The 17,789-nt window shown below is 35.7% G+C and overlaps 1 protein-coding gene, 1 long non-coding RNA gene and 1 other non-coding gene across 3 annotated transcripts; 2 read left to right on the forward strand and 1 right to left on the reverse strand.

Moving 5' to 3' along the window:
• Positions 1 to 480: 480 nt before the first annotated feature.
• LOC111439745 lies at positions 481 to 1,595 on the forward strand. The gene is made up of 2 exons (XM_023077276.1): positions 481 to 823; positions 1,189 to 1,595. The coding sequence occupies exons 1-2, from the start codon at positions 481 to 483 to the stop codon at positions 1,593 to 1,595; spliced, it is 750 nt and encodes a 249-aa protein (XP_022933044.1).
• A 6,551-nt stretch (positions 1,596 to 8,146) lies between these two features.
• On the forward strand, positions 8,147 to 8,254 carry LOC111439758. The gene has a single exon (XR_002709858.1). It is a non-coding gene; the product is annotated as a Plant small nucleolar RNA R71 (small nucleolar RNA).
• A 627-nt stretch (positions 8,255 to 8,881) lies between these two features.
• On the reverse strand, positions 8,882 to 9,860 carry LOC111439755. Its single transcript, XR_002709855.1, has 3 exons — positions 9,774 to 9,860; positions 9,611 to 9,682; positions 8,882 to 8,919 (listed from the first exon to the last, which is right to left on the reverse strand). It is a non-coding gene; the product is annotated as an uncharacterized LOC111439755 (long non-coding RNA).
• Between the last annotated feature and the right edge of the window lie 7,929 nt (positions 9,861 to 17,789).

Consider the following 17,789-nt stretch of genomic DNA (forward strand, 5'->3'; position numbering starts at 1 on the left):
TTTTTTTTTTTTTTTTTTTTTTTTTTTTTTTTTTTTTTTTTTTTTTTGCAGATTTTTAGGTAGATTTTTTAAATATGTTTTTTTTTGTATTATTTGTATATACATATAGAGCATTCTTGTTCTTCATAATATAATCTTCTCATCAACCATTCAAACGCTCACTCTTTTCACTAACAATTGGTATCAAAGCTATCTTCTTAAGGGATCTATGAGATCAAAATGGAAGGAGAATCCAGTTTTTCAGCTGTTGCACCACCTGTCTTCGATGGAGACAATGATCAAATGTGGACAGTTCGTATGGAGACTTATCTGGAGGCTTTGGATCTTTGGGAAGCAATAGAAGAGGATTATGAGGTCCCTTTGCTTCCAGCAAATCCTACTATAACACAAATCAAAGTACAGAAGAAAAAGAAGACAAGAAAATCAAAGGCAAAAGCTTGCCTATTTCCCGTTGTATCTTAAATGATTTTCATGCGAATAATGTCCCTCAAAACAGCAAAGAAAATCTGGGATTATCTCAAGGCTGAATATGAAGGAGATGAGAGGATTCGTGGAATGAAAGTCCTGAATTTGATTAGGGATTTTGAGTTGCAGAAGATGAAGGAGTCGGAGTCGGTGGAAGAGTACTTTGACAGACTTCTCAGCATTGCCAACAAAGTGAGACTGCTTGGTTCTGTGTTAAATGATTCCAGGATCGTTGAAAAGTTGCTAGTCACTGTTCCAAAGAAGTTTGAAGCCACCATTACTACTCGAGAACACCAAAGACTTGTCAAATATTTCTCTTACAGAGCTCTTGAATGTTTTACAAGCACGAGCAGAGGAGGTCTATGAGGCAAGAAGGGGTGATTGAAGGTGCCTTACCTATTAAGCATCAAGACAACAACAGGTATGAAAACAAGAAAATTTTCAAAAACCAATTGACGAATCGAGATTCATCTGCCAATTATCAGAAGACAAAAGGAGGAGGTTTCAAAAAATCCTATCCACCTTGCCGCCATTATGAGAAGAAAGGTCATCCACCATACAAGTGTTGGAGAAGACCTGACACCAAATGCTCCAAATGCAATCAACTTGGACATGAAGCTGTGATCTGTAAAGTCAAAGGTCAGGTGAAAAAAGTAGATGCACAAGTAGTTGATCAAGAAGAAGAAGATCAATTGTTTATTGTTACTTGTTCCTAAAGCAAAGAATCAAGCGAGAGCTGGTTGATTGACAGTGGGTGCACAAATCACATGACAAATGACAAGAAGTTTTTTGAGGAATTAAGAGACACTAAAGTTAAGAGAGTGTGGATTGGCAATGGTGAACACTTGGAAGTCAAGGGAAAAGGTACAATAGTTATAACAAGCTATGAAGGTATAAAATTTATTCCAAATGTTTTATTTGTACCTAAAATTGATCAAAATCTCTTAAGCGTTGGTCAGTTACTTGATAAAGGCTATAAAGTGTTGTTTGAGAATACGCAGTGCTTGATCAAAGATGCTAATGGCAAAGACTTGTTCAATGTAAAAATGAAAGGAAAAACCTTTGTTCTAAATCCGATGGAGAAAGAGCAGATGGCCTTTATATCCAGAACTAGTGCCACTGAGATTTGACACAAAAGACTTGGGCACTTTCATCATCAAGGTTTGCTTCAGATGCAGTCAAAGAAGCTGGTAGAAGGACTCACTGACGTTGATGATGACATGCCTCCTTGCCATGCTTGTAATTTTGAGAAGCAACATAGGCAACTCTTTCCTAAACGGGCATGGAGAACCTCGAAAAAGCTGCAACTGGTTTATACTGATCTTTGTGGTCCTCAACGAACACCATCATTAAATGGTAATCTTTATTACACTGTTTTTATTGATGATCTAACAAGAATGTGTTGGATTTTCTTGCTGAAGCAAAAGTCAGAAGTTGCAGGTGTATTTCAGAAATTCAAAGCAAGAGTTGAGAATGAAAGTGCATGCTTGATTCAGACTATAAGATCAGATTATGGCAAGGAGTACACTTCAGACACTTTTAACAGGTTTTGTGAAGAGGCTGGAATTGAACATCAATTGACAACACCATACACTTCTCAACAAAATGACGTCAATGAAAGGAGGAATAGATTTATAATGGAGATGACGAGATGCATACTTCTTGAAAAGTGTCTTCCAAAACGTTTTTGGGGAAAAGCATCAAACACTGTTGTGTGCTTGCAAAATCGAATTTCAACAAAAGCTGTGAAGGACCTGACACCATTAGAAGTTTGGTATGGTTACAAACCTTCTTTAAAGTTCCTTAGTGTATTTGGGTGTCTTTGCTTCACTTACATTCCACAGGTCAAGTGTGATAAGCTTGACAAAGAGGCAGAAACTGGCATATTTGTTGAGTATAGCACTATAAGCAAAGCTTATAGAGTTTTTCAACCACACACTAGTCGTGTTATTGTGAGCCGAGATGTTCTTTTTGCTGAAAATGAGAAATGAAATTGGGAAGAACTGACGAAGGTGAATAAGATTTCTAATGCACCAAACAATTTAATCTTTGGTAGCATGTTAGAAGAGTCTGAAGATGAACGACTAGAAGAGTCTGAAGATGAACGACAAGAAGAGTCTGAAGATGAACGACAAGATGCTTTGGTTGATGATGCACCTGTCAAAGGAGGAGCTTTCGGTGATCAAGAAAAACAAAACCTAGGAGTTGGCTGATCAACCTCTAAACAGAAAGATAATTGAAGTAAGATGGGTGTTCAGAAAAAAGCTTGGAGTTCACATCATCTAAACAAGGAGGAGTGTTGAAGATCACGTATTTGTTTAGATTACTGTCAGTTAGTATCTGATTAAATCTCCTTGTAGTTAGGAGTTGATTTAGTTTTGATTTAATTTAGTTTTTTATTTGTTTACTCGTTTGTTACCATATTTTTTTTTTTTTTTTTTGCAGATTTTTAAGTAGATTTTCTAAATATCTTTTTGTATTATCTGTATATATATAGAGCATTCTTGCTCTTCATCATATAATCTTCTCATCAACCATTCAATCACTCACTTTTTTCACTAACAGAATCAAGTAAAGATTGTAGTCATACATCTTTGAAATGTTGCTAGAGCATTACATAGTCCATAGGGCATCCGCCTAAGTGCAAAAATTCCATAGGGTATGTAAATGTTGTCTTCTTTCGATCTTTTTGACTGATTTTAATTTTTTCGTATCCCGAATAATCATCAAAGAAGCAATAATGTGACTTCAAGTAAGTCAATCAAGCATTTTATCAATGAATGGTAAGGGAAAATGGTCATTACTTATCGCTTTGTTCAGTCTTCTATAATCCATACAAACCTTCCATTGTAGTGGAGATCAACTCATTGTTCTAATTTGTAATGTTGTTATCCTCCTTTCTTAGGAACACATTGAATAGGATTAACCCCAATGCGTTTGCAATTGGATATAGTATTCTAACATCTAGCCATTTGATAATTTCTTTTCTAACAACTTCATTCATCATTGGTTTAACCGTCTTTGTTACTTAATGGATTTGAATTTTCCTTCCTCCAATTGAATCTTATGCCGACATAGTGAATGACTAATTCCTTTTATATCCACCAATGTCCACCCTATCGCCCCCCTTATGCTTCTTAACCCGCTTCTAGGATCATATCCTCTTGGGTTCATGATAATGTTCTTGAGCTGATGATGTATAGTGTCTCTTTGTCACCTAAATACGAATATTTAAGGTTAGGAGGTACTGGTTTCAAATCTAGCTGCAGTGCTTTTTCCATAGATGCTTCATCGGTTGACTTATTCTAGTGTCTCAAAAGTGCTGCTAAATTCATTTAAAACCGTTAACTATTTTGTGGATTTACTCAAACAGGCTCTTTTCCTCCTGCTCACATTCCTAACTATCTCATTCCTCCATTGTTGGTTGCTCTATAAACTCATAAACTACTAAGCATTCTTCTGCTACAACAGGATATGTCATGTTGTTATTGATATTAAATTTGACTTTCTTGTCACCCATTTTTAAGGTTATGGTTCCATTTTCAACATGTACTAGTGTTCTCCCAGTCATTAAAAATGATCTCCCCAAAATAACCCATACATCATGGTCCATTTCGTAGTCTAAAATAATAAAATTTATTGGAAATAATAATTTATTAACTTGAATAAAAATGTCTTCGTCTTTCCTTCGGGAGAAGTGATGGACCTCTCACCTAGTTGAATGGTGACCGTAGTTGATCTAGCCTCTCCAATCTCTAACTTTGTAACGACCCTAAATTTTCACATATCTAGAGTCGCCACTAACGTCTCATGCTCATATATAAAGCGGAAATATAACTCTTACATGAACATCATTTATAACGTAAACTTCAAAAAACGTTTAAAACAACTCTTCATCTGGAAAACACAGCCATGGTCTTACGTGTTTAAATATGAAATACTGAAATTTAGAGAAAACAAAAACAAATACAAAATAATTTAAAACAATGAAATGCAAAACAACCTATTCTAACTTAAGACTAGAAATTTAAATGTGAATCTACCCTATGCACGTGCCACAGTCTCTGCTCGCGATGCCACCGTCCTCCGTACAAGTGCGCCTTGTTTTTACCTGAAAAATGATGTGGCACACGGCCTGAGTATTTCAAAGAATACTCAGTAAGTGGCCCCACTATAGGGGCCATGCAAATGCAAACACATGCAATCAGGATTTAGGGACCTATCTCTAATCATCTTAGGGGTGGCCTCCAGTCTTGGACAAATTGGATGTGTAGTACTTCTCTACACACGATTCACACGTGCGAGTGTGAATCCCCAGGGCGCTCGCACACCCCCTGGACCCTCTGGTCAAGCTAATCTGTAGCGACATCCGGAGGTCAGCGGAACCTCATAGTGTCATGCGCCTCATGAACACCCTCATCTGTGTGCATTCGCACCTGTGCACATTTGCACTCATCATATGGTGCGCACTCATCATCTCTAGGGGAAGTAGCCCTATGCTTATGAACATATAATATGCATGAGGTCCCTCTAAATCCATCATAATGTCTCTTCTGACACAACCCTCTAGTCTCATCTCTTTGTTACTCTAAGTAACACATACTTGTGGATATTTATATTAATATCATTTTCACGCTCTTAGGGTTGTGTCCGATGTCGATCTAACGACATGATGCAATATGGCACTCATCATCATATAGCATGCTCAATATGGAAAACATCATCATATTAAGGTAAACATTATGCAATCATCATACTCATCATATTGCCACAAAGTGCATCAAACATATCAAGTACGTCATTCATCAAAATATATATATATTGTATACATCATCAAGTATCGTAACCCACACATCATCATAACTCATATACCTTATCGTACAACATAATTCATACATAACTCATACAATTTTTAGCCTATCCTATAGTAAGACCACTTACTTGATTAGCTTATACGGTTGTCACAAATTTATCTTTAATGAAAGTTTGATTTTTCCCTTTGTATCCAAGCCAACCTATAAGAATCCATGGCATCAATTTCATGTTCAATTCTTTAACTCTTACAATGGTCATGTGATAAACTTCATGCGAGCATTAAAGACTTCGCATGGATAAAGTCTTGGAACGTTATAATATACCTCTAAATATATATACACATATTATATATATATTCTATTTATATTAAGATTTCATTTTCTATTTTTTATTTCGAGTGACTTCTCTCTTGTCTTTTGATATTCTTTCTGTACTCTGCTTTTTCTCTCCATTTTTGTTCAAGACGTATTCTTGACCAATTTTTAATCGATTCTTACTTAATCATATTATTGGTCAATTCCGATCGATTCTTACTCCCGAACTCTTCCCTTTTATTTTGTATTCTGGCCTTCTCTCTATTTTCTCTTTTAGTGCCCTTTCTATTTTTTTTTCTCTATATGCCTTCTCTCTTTTCTGTATTTTCTCTTTTACTTCTTTCATGCTCTCCCGATTTTATCCTTTACTTCCTGCTCTTTATTTATTTATTTTTCTTTTCCCTGGATTTATAATTTTCTCTCTTTCCTTTTGATTTTGTTTACAGTATTTTGCCTCTTATCTATATATATATATATATATATATATTTTTGTCTTTTCTTTTGATTTTGTTAGCAGTATTCTGGCCTCTAGAGGTCTTCTCATTTTTTTTATTATAATTAATTCTTCTTTCCAAATCTTTCCTTTATCTTACATGTATTTTTTTTTTCTTCCTTTAATTTCGTTAAAATCTAAAATTAGATAAATTTTCTTTCCAAATCTTTCCTTTCTTATTTACCTGTTAATTTTTTTTTTGTTCCCATTCTTCTCTTTTCTCTCTGTTTTTGTATTTACCTCCTATCTTCCATTTTTCTATCGGTTCTATATTTTCTTTTATTCTATTGACAAATATTTGCCTCAGCTTTTTTAGTTATTTTCTATGACCTAACATCATAACCAAAAATCTAAATAAGTAGAAAAGAGAACGAGAGATCTAATTCTAAATAATTAGACAAAAGAAAAGGAAATCTAATTTGGATAAATGAAAAAGAGATTAGAGATCTAAAATATAACTTATGGTAATAACAACAGGATCTCTCTCCAATAATTAAATCTCCAGCTCTCCTTCTAAATCTAGTTGTTGGTAGGTTTTTTTTCTTTTTTTTTTTAATTGTAGGAACCACCGATGCATCCTGTATTCTGATTTGGGGTTTTTGATCGATCAGTTGGTTGAGGAGAGATAGTTGGGAGAGGAAGAGGGGTCAGTGGAGAGTAGTTTAGGAAAATTATTATTTTAATTATTTTAATTTTTTAATTATTATTATTCTTTTTTTGGGTCGTTACAAACTTGTTGTACATGGACAGAGCCATTAACTTGATGCTCATAATCTTCTACCTAGCTCCTTTTCTCCAATTGATGCGGGAATGGTGAATGAGCCTGGGTCTTTTTCTTTTAGTGGGATCCTATTTTTCAATATTGTACTACACTCTTCATTTAGTGCCACCACCTTGAATTTTTCAAACTTTCTTCTGTTAGTGAACACATCTTTTAAGAATTTCAGATAATTTGGCATTTGCTTCAAAGTCTCCACTAATGATATGTTTATATAATTTCATTCAAAATATCCATATACTTCTCAAATGGGCTTCCTCTTTCTTTCTTTTTATTCTTTGTGGAGAAAGAGGTGTTGGTATTTATATTTATGTTCTACTCTCTTCTTCACTGCTGACTGTTGTTTGCATTTTAGGAGACTGCACTGTTTTTGCATTTTTGCTTTGCTTCTATGTTTAGCAGTTTCTTGAAAGTAACTCTCTATGTTCTTTAATTTTTCTCCCATACTGAGTATTTCTTTCTCACTTCTCAATTATATTGCTTGACATTACTCATTGTCTTCTCTTTTTGGTGTTTTGGTATCTACTGGCAGCTTTCCAAGAGGTCTATTTCATAAGTAAGTTGCTAATCGATCTACTTGAATTTTCAAATTTCGCAAGCATGCTTGTTGACTCTGTATCACATCATTTTTGGCCATATATTTCTTTATTAGGCTCTCAAGAGATGTTCTCGGTATAGGTTGTGCTTGGCTAAATCCTTTCCCTTTAGTGTTGGCTTGTTAAGGATCATATGTCATTTGATTTTTTAGTCCAAAACTTGGATGGTAATTTTCTTTACGTTGAATTTTTTTTATTATAGGAACTTTGTCCCTTCCATGAAAAATTTGGAATTTCTTTAGGTTGAATTTTTTGTTGTCTTGACTAGCTTGATTCCTCACATAAGAAATTGAAGTCGGATTACTTGGACATTGATCAAGAGTGTGTCCCTCTCCTCAATATACACAAGATTCGGTTGCTATTTGGGACATTTTAGTAGTAGATTGGACTAGTGCTTTAGTGATTGAGCCTTATCCCAATGCTAAATTTTGTAGAATATTAGTCACTGAAGTTAATTGAGCGTTGATAGTGGTCAAGACATCAGTTTCAAGTACTCCTCGTGTCTTCTTTTCTAGATTTCTCCTCACATCGCCCATTGACAATTGTTAGATGCTATTCTTTCTAGAATCTCATAAGTTTCATTATATGTCTTTGACAAAATAGCTCCATTGGTGGAAGCATCCACTACTTGTTTAGTAGCAATATTCATTCCATTGTAGAAAGTCTTCATTTGGATACAATGGGTAATGTATGCCGATGACACTTTCTAAGAATCTCTTTGAATCTCTCCAAAGCTTCGCTTAGTGTTTCATCTTCAAACTATTGAAAATAAACAATCTCATTTTTGAACCATGCGTTTCTAGTGGGTGAAAAATATTTGATAAAAAATGACTCTGCTAGACTATTCCATGAATCAATTGTTTGTGGTGCTAAGTATTCTATCATGATTTAGCATAATTCCTCAAAGAATAAGAGAATAAACCTATCCACTCCTTTGAATTGAAATGAGTTACTAACTCCCAAAAATTGACTTTAGATATAGATGGGTTCTTCTAATAGTAGTCCATGAAATTGTCCAATGACTTGCAACATTTGGAACATCATGAGTTTTATCTCAAAAGTAATTGCTTGCATTTCTGGTTTGATATTGTACCGATTTAGCTCTTCCACAGCTTGGTGTGCATATGCTCTAATTGCTTTTTCTCTGTCATTTGCTTTCTCTTTCATCTGTTATATGAATAGCACTAATAGTGTAACACCCGCTCATCGTCAACGTGATTAACAGGAGTTACCATCATCAACGACAACATACTCTAACACTCAATCATAATCTCAAAATATTTCTAAAAAAAACATCCAGTAAAACATTTAAAAAAACAGTACTTTTTAAAAAAACTTAAAACGACCGAAGTAAATTCTTGACAACGAAAACATAATTACATAAACAGACCCAGACATGGATTCCCAGTAGTCTCTAGCCCGCTGGTCTCGTCCTCGGTTGGCCTGCATCATCTAAATCTGGAAAGAAAAGTTATAATAATTTTGATGAGTAATTAGATTACTCAGTAATTAGCTAGCTTATCATTCACGGGTTCATAACTAATCTTTCCAGGTGTTTTTAAGCTTTATTCATCACTGACTCCTAGTTCTCTTACTAGGGTCATCTGTTCGTTAATGAGGTATCTCAGCTACCTCCAGCTAGGTTACTGACTCTCCTTCGATATGCTTATCTAGAATTTTCGGACTCGTATGTAAGACTCGCTCTCGGTCAAATACGGCCCGTCTACTAATTGCTCTGGGCGGCCTGTTTATCTCATATACCAACGGTCAGGAGTACTCATGCTCCCTGACTTAGCACACAGCGCGTTGGCCAGGAACTCCGCGGGAATTAGTAGACTATCATACTCATATAAATAAGCCATAGCTCAACAACCAATAAGCATATCTAGAGTCATAACCTTTCCATTAACATGCATAACATACTCACAGTTACTGCATGCTTTCATACATGTATCATGTTCAACACATAGAACATTCTGACAATCATTTATATCATGCTTACATCACAGGCAAGCAGTCACAATATACAATAAACACTCAATATCATCAAAGCTCATCATAACATACTAAGCTCTTAATCAGGTAAACAACATACTCACATGTTGTAAAACAAGTTAAGAACTAGTTCATAGATCGATATGCTACTTACTTGGTTTCGAACTCATTTTCCCCCTTGAATGTACGTTTAATAGTATTTCAACACAATTCCTTTCTATTAGACCTATATTTTATTAATTTCAACATAAGTATAGACCAATTTTGATAGGACAGGTCAAAAGGAGTCAAACGGGACAAACCAGGAGCCAAAATACCTGCTCACGCGCCCTCACGCGCCAACACAAGGTCGGGGTTCGTTTCTCACGCGCCTGATCCTCGCACAATCGCACTTCCACTCGCGGCCTCCACGCGCCTCGCGTGTCCTTCACACGCTCGTCTTCAACCTCTCCTCCCTGCAATTTTTCCCAATCTTTTCCTTTAATATCCGTTGTGTCCCGAAGCAAAAATTTCATCTCTACAGCTCGAATTTCGTTCTAATTTCTTCTACAACTTTATAGATCTTCTAACTACGGTTCTAACAAGCCTTATTTCATAACTTATTATGCAGTATGAATCAAGATATCGAGATTTAAAGGTTCGGTGATATGGGTTTTTCGTTACCTTCGAATCACCGTCCGATTCAGCTCGTGGCCGTATCCCCTTCCTCAAATGATTCCTCAGCAACAACCCCTCTTCCTTTACCCTCGATTGATGTCCAATTTTAAGCAACCAAAACTCGAATTCTCAAAAATTTCCTCCTCTGTTTTTCTGGGTTTTTTGCTAATCGCCATTCTTCGTTTTTCTTCCTTTTTAAAGCCTAATCAAGCCCTAATACGCTTCCACATCCTCTAATCATCCACTCATCCATCCCACGGCTCCAGCCTATGCGTCCGCCGCCCCTCATCACCCTTTACAGCAGCTGCTTGACGCAGCTGCTTCGTTTCGATTTTTTTTTTAATTTATTTATTTATTATTATTATTATCATTATTATTATTATTATTATTATTATTATTATTATTATTCTTATTATTATTATTATTATTATCATCATCATCATCAAACACACAACACATAAATACAAAATACATATTATCATTATTTTAGGTTGTTACAAAGAGTGATTCTCTCTCGATTAGCCATCACAACTGGATTTTGAAACTCCTGATTTAGTTGGGCTCCAAGGTCTATTTGTTGTATATTTTGTGTTGTCATTCTCAACCTTTAATACCTCAACTTTTACCTAAAGGTTCTCTTTATTTCGAGATCCAAAATAAATTTTGAACCGGTAGGTGGGTTCATACACTCATGCAGTAAGTTTAGCAAATAAGTTCAGTAGCAAAATATTTAGCTTACTATGACTTCTTTTTTGTGCACAAATTCAGTATAATCTAAAACAAGTAACTACATTAGGTTCCCCGACAACGGCGCCAAAAACTTGATCGTCGGTAATGTATATAATAAATTGGTGTAAAATCCAAAAGAAAAAGTGCAAGTATCCACTATCACAAGTAGCAAGTAATAAGTAAATTATCAATTCCATAGAGAATTTTTTTTTTTTTGTTACTTTTGTGAATGGAAATTAAGTGAGTTTATGGTATCATTCAAATTGGTATCAATGATTTTCACCTAATTAAACAAAATTTATGCAGAGTGTGTGCTGTAAAAAAAACAGAGAGCAATGAAAAAAAAGTTGATTTCCTTCTATTTTGTTAACTATGGAAAGAAATAAACTCCTTCAAAGTTCGATTAAAATTCGAAAACTAACCATTCTTGACGCTCAATCAAAACTTCTATCCTTTATTTGCTTTTCCCATTCTTGACGCTCAATCAAAACTTCTATCCTTTATTTGCTTTTCTTTTTTGTTTTTCTTACCAAAGTGTAACATTTCTTCCTAAAATATTTTGGTCTAATTTCAAAACCTAAAACTCTAATTCCACAATAATGAATTTACTAGAAAACTATTTTGACTGTCGGGTGAGTATTAAAAATATTAAGTAAGATACTCCCGTCTCATTCGCAAACATTTATATAGTTATATCAACCAAAATAAAAGGACCTTAGTGATAGCCTTTCCATAAAATCATTTTCATCACTATGACCATGTAATAATAGCTAATAATATAATCATCACCAATTTGTTTTTTTAACGAAGGTGACTATGAAGGTAATCATGAAATAATCAATTTGCAATTACAGTTTGTTGGTTATCATCACCCAAAGGTTATTATAGTGATAAAGCTACAATTAGATATCACCAACCAAAAGTGACTATGACGCTAATACAACCTAAATCTCATGAACAAAACATCAGAAATCATGCTCTATAATACATCATAATTCACACCTCAAGAAATCATACAAGTGCATGTACATCCAAGAGTATAAAATATAAATAAGGATGGCAAATTTTGCCATAATCTTATGAGTTAACTTTAGGGTAATGCGTACCGGTAACACTCCATATTCATGACATGCTTAGAATCAATGACCCTAAAGTAAATGTATCTTATTCTTGTAACAAATCATCAACCCTAAAGTAAATGTATCTTATTCTTGTAACAAATCATCCTCGTGAGCTGAGTCAATAATGATATTATATTTGTCCTGGCTCTAGATCTTGAGTTCATGGAATCTCTTGAATTCTTTTAAGTTTATCATTAAGGTCATCTTTCATATTTTACTGCTAGAGTTTTGGGTCATATAACGACCCTAGATTTCTACTAACCTAAAGTCACAACCGTTATCATAGTCTATCTCTTATGTGGAACTGAACATTTAAAAATTCATTTTAGAACATTGTCATGAACTTATATGTTCGAAAAACATCTTTCAAACAACATGAAAAAATAATAATAAATGAAGTAAAACATTAAAAGTAAAAACACCCTGTACTATCCTAAAACTAAGAAAATAATACCACTATTTCATGCACGTGTCATATCATCGTCAGTCGTACAGGGGTGTCTTGCCTTTACTTTAAATAGAAGTAACACACGGCTTGAGTATTTTAAGAAATACTCAATAAGTGACCTCACTATTGAAGTCAGAGAATACAAACACATGCAACTCATGATCTAGAGACCTATCGTTAAAACCACATAGGGTTGGCCTCCAATCTAGATAAGTTGGATGTATAGTACTTCCCTACACACGAATCACACGTGCGAGTGTGGATCCCGATTTGCACCTCCCCTGGACCCACCATAATCAAGCTAGCTGTCCATAGCAACGTCCATAGGTCAGCATACTCCTGAGTGTCACGCGGGTTATGATGATGATCACCATCATCGTGTAGGCACCTGTACTCATCATTGAAGAAGTAACCCAATGTATATGTACACACAAAATGCATGAGGTAATTTTAATCTTTAAATCATTCTTATGACACAACCCTATACATCATTCACACATTACCCTAGATAACATGCATGCATTGACCTTCTTAAGCTCTACAGAACATAGTAACAAACATGAGTTATTCGTAGTGTATTCTTTAGATTATTTTAGAATGAATCTTAGATCTTGAGTAAGAGTTATTTGAGGTACTTCTTTCAGCGTTTATTAGGCCCTTATTTGGTTTAGGTTCCAAACTTACTCTGTTCAACATGAAATCTTGAATATTTGTGAAAGGAACCCTTACTTGGTGTAGGTTCCAAACTTACTCTGTTCAACATGAAATCTTGAATATTTGTGAAAGGAATGAACTCTCATCCACAAAGTGGAAGCATTGGGAACTGTTTTGATTTTATTAAAAATTAAAAGAAAAGCAATAAATACGAGAGAGAACTCTACCTTTGTAGAAACCCTAGCTTAGAAGACTCCGAAGTATTCCTATCATGCAAATGTTCGTCAACATTCCATGAGATCTTCCTTGCTATGACTCGAACACAAGGTCAAAGCTTGTGGGAGCCTCTTGAAAGAAAATCCCAAAGGGATTGAAGAAGAAGAGTTTCGAGAATTCTCTGGAGATGTAATTTTGTTCTCCATAGAAAGTGGGAGAGATTCATATATTTTTTTGCTCAACACAAGGGTCCTATTTATAGGGACTCTATGAGAATATTTGCCAAAAAATATATTTGCATATTTAATTTATTAAGATATAATATCTTATCCCAATCATATTTACAAGATATCCTAATATATATTTAACTAGTTTGAATTTTATTCCAAGTTCAAATATATTTTTATTTAAAGTATTGATTTAATATTTAATTGTATCAAATACAATAAATATATTTTTCCTTTAATATATCTAATATATTAAATATTAATTTGAACCGTTCGTATTAATATATTTTTCTCCATTTATATTTAACATATCTAATATATTAAAGGTTAATCGGAATCCTTCCACTTAAATATATTTTCTCTATTTATTTAATATATCTAATATATTAAATATTATTTGACATTTCAAATTAAATTTATTTTCTCTTTTATATTTAATATATCTAATATATTAAATATCAATTTGAACCCTTCAAATTTTCTTTCAAATAAATTGAATCTTTTAGTGTTACTATGAGCTAGCAAGGGGACCTTATGGACCAACAAATTATAACCTCTAATGATATAAAATTAATTAATTAAACTCTTTAATTAATCAATTTTCATTCATTAACTATAAGTCACTCCACTATTGTCACGACCCGATTTTTCGAGGCTTCGAAAAACCGAATCGTGACTAAAAAGACGAAATAAAAAACAAACAAAAGGAAAATAAAAGAAAAGAAAAGCAAAGTAAAAAGAGATAAAAATACTATTGAATTAAAACAAAAAAGAGAAATTTTGTTGGTTAATTATTACAAAAGAAATTGCAAATATAAAATGAAATACAAAGACTCTAAAAGACCGAAAAGGGACTGACGCTCCGGAACGACCCCCTCTGTGACTGTACAGCTCTCAAACTCTCCTCTACCTCGACCAGCAGCCAGCGAACACTTGAGAAAAATAAAGGAGAACGGGATGAGTATAAAAATTATACTCAGTAAGCCACCTACTTGTAGGCTCTCTTCGCATCTTAATTTAACAGAACTCCCACGGTTTCCTAATTCGGTTCTAGGACATCGGGTTCTAACCTTAGTCTCTTGGGGCTTGCCCTTTGGGTTTCACCGGTTCATCGTCCTTTCATTAGTCACCTAGAGGTTTCTTATGCCAAGCTAATGTGGTCGGTATCTCTCTATGAGGTGCTACCTCTACATGACTATCTAGGACTACATGGTACCTAGCCTAGGGGTGTGCTGAGTACGCCTACGCCCACATAGTCCTCCTATGGAGGGTGCGACCCAACCCGTTCCCATGTAGCTAATGGACTGTACGACGTGGGGACACATTTCCCATGCGAAATGGCTAAGAGCAGTAAGGACTGATCGGGGACCCTTGGTCCTCCCACGAAGCTATAGATACCGTTCTCACACTAGCAATCTATGAACACTCCTGAGGTACCTTATTGCCATGGTAATCAGCTAAGTTCCGAGGGGAAAGTTAAGTCTGGCTAAAGCGACATATCGCTCCTAACGGTAACCCCCTAAGCTTATCTTAGAAATGGGCACTAGAAAATAACGGGGTGTGCATGCAACCGTCTTCTAACATCCTAATATTCATGCAAACTAGGCACGCCAGCTCAACGAGGCGATGGCCTCCATCCAGCACCCAAAACACGAAGTTCGCGCTCAATGGGGCGAATTCATCCATCGAGCACCCAGAACACGGAATACACAATTCCAACATAAATTAAACGCATGCATACGTACAACGGAAGCTTAAGGCATACAAGCAACACTCAGATAATTCACCCAACACATCATAACAATCCAGCTGATTAATCTCATTCATGGAGAGCTAATTTAAGGCAAAATTACTAACATGTATACATACAATCCAAGCGAACCCTACAAGTATTTCTTCCTAAATACCGGGTGGTGACTTACCTGGTTGACGCGTGCCCTTTTTGCTAGCGTTTCTTTGCCCGTGAGGTGTCCAAAAGTACTGATTTCTTTAAATTAGGTCCCTATTCACGTAAGAACAGTATTAGAACTGGAACCGGGACAAAAATTGGGCAAACAGAAAACAACCGGGCCAAATTGGCAGTTCCACACTCTCTCACGCGCCAGCAGCGCGCTGCGTGGTCACGCGCGGGAAGGCGCCAGTCGCAGGCTGCACGCGAGCCTGCCACGCGCGCCTGCTTCCGCGTAGTCGTGGGTTGTCTGGTCTGGTCCGGTCCAGTCGGCTCAACTCGCGTTTGCGGTTTGGCCTGGCTTGCAGGCGACACGTGTCGACGCCTCGCTAGAGCTACGTTGCTCTAGCCGATGGTCGACGCATGTCCGGCGCCTGTCGCCGCCCACCGCCGCTCGCCGGCTGCCCTTCTTTTTTTTTCTTTTTTTTTTCTTTCTTCTTTCTTCTTTCTTCTCTGTCCTGTGAAACCGAAACACAGTCCCCTTTTCCGATTTTCATATCTTTTGATCCGTAGATCAGATCGATATGATTTCTTCGGCAAAGTTCTAGATGTGTTACAGGCTACGTCCTAGTATTTTTTTTTGTAATTTTTGCTTGACTATCGAACGAGTTAAGAACGTCGGAAGTTCACTCACCGTTCTCGAACGACTCTCGGATCTCTGCCTTCAGGTTGAGATCTCGGCCAAACTTCTTCACAGATCGTGCTAGAGTTGTTCCTAGATGAATATATCAAGATTTCAGATCTTGATTCACAAAGGAAAACCGTAGATCTGAGAAGACGTTCAAGATCCTTACCTTGCGGGTTTTCCAATTTCTTGATGAAAAATGGGACTCCGGCCACCCACATTCTCTTTTCCCTTCCAACAAAGGCTCCTTGCATCATGATCTTCACCCTTCCAAGAAAGGCTCCTTGCATCATGATCTTCACTGGAATAGACTCCGACGGTAGTTTTCGGTGAGTCTTCCAGTGGTTCATTCTTTCTCCTCTCTCTAGGTTCTCTCTACCCCTTTCTCTCACTATTTCTGTTTAGCAGGACACTGGATGGGGTTTCATTTGGACCCCTTAGGTGGTTGGAGGGTCAAATTTACCTATTTGCCCCTCTTGACTTTTCCTATTTTTTTTTTCTATTTCTATTTCTCTTTCTTCGGGTATTACAACTATAGACTTAGAGTTGCACTCGTATGCACTGTAGGACAAGTTATGTTCATTGATATAATCATTACAAGCAAGTCGATCCTTCACGAGTTGTTTATAATTACAGTTGGGTCAAAAGTCTGTTTTACCCTTGTAATTACATCTTTCACCTTAAGTACCGCTGATTCTCTAATAAACAATTTGTTTATGATCCAATCATAAACCAAGTCCCTCTCGGGCCAATGAGAGGGTGGGGCGCCATGGTTCAACTCAGCACTTAAGAGAACAACTCATCTACTTTCTTCATATGGAAAGGAGTGAAGTCCATCTCATGATATTATGTTCCCAACTCCCTCCTTGGTCTAAGTCCCCAAAATGGTAGGCATATTGAATCGACTAAGAGAGTTATTCTCATCCATATAAATTAAAGGACAAGCCCTCCGAGGCAGGAGTTCATAACTCACTCAGGATTAAAATCGAGTCGCATATGATCATCATGTGAAATATTAATCTTCTCAATTAACGGATTTATAAAGAGAGATTAAATATTTCTTGGTCTAGTCTTATACAAACTCATTGTATAGGATATCCCCACTTACATGTCTTCACATGAATGATTTGGATCAAATCATTTGTAACAATTACAAAGGGGGCTGTATCAACAGTGTTGCTAGGATAAGGCACCCAACCTTATCCATATACTATAGACTCTTTAGGTTATTACTTGAACACAATCCTCTTGTATATCAACCATATATTATTCAAGATTATATTAATAACATTGAATTTTCATACCACGGGTAACAAATAAATTACAAATAAAATAAGAAAATTATTGTTAAAAACTAAATAATTAATTACGAGGCTTTAGGGCATAAATCCCAACAATTTGTATATTCTTAGGAATAAGCCTTATAAGAAGTAGTACGTCATTTAGAGGGTGTGTAGACCTTAAAATACTTTAAAAGGGTTTACGGATATGTTGGTCATTTTACATATTTTGGACTTAAGAAGTAGTACATCAATTTAGATGGTATCCATAAAGATTTTCATAGAGTGTCTCATTTAATGATATATTATTTGATATTCATTCTCTAAATTGAAGCCGGTTCACTCAATATGATGAAAGTCATAAACTAAATTAGTATAGTTGAAACATAAATGGTTAAGTAAATTGTTTTTCATAAACTAAACAAATT

This window comes from Cucurbita moschata, unplaced genomic scaffold (genome assembly GCF_002738365.1).
Source record: "Cucurbita moschata cultivar Rifu unplaced genomic scaffold, Cmos_1.0 Cmo_Scf00105, whole genome shotgun sequence".
Taxonomy (NCBI): Eukaryota; Viridiplantae; Streptophyta; class Magnoliopsida; order Cucurbitales; family Cucurbitaceae; genus Cucurbita; species Cucurbita moschata.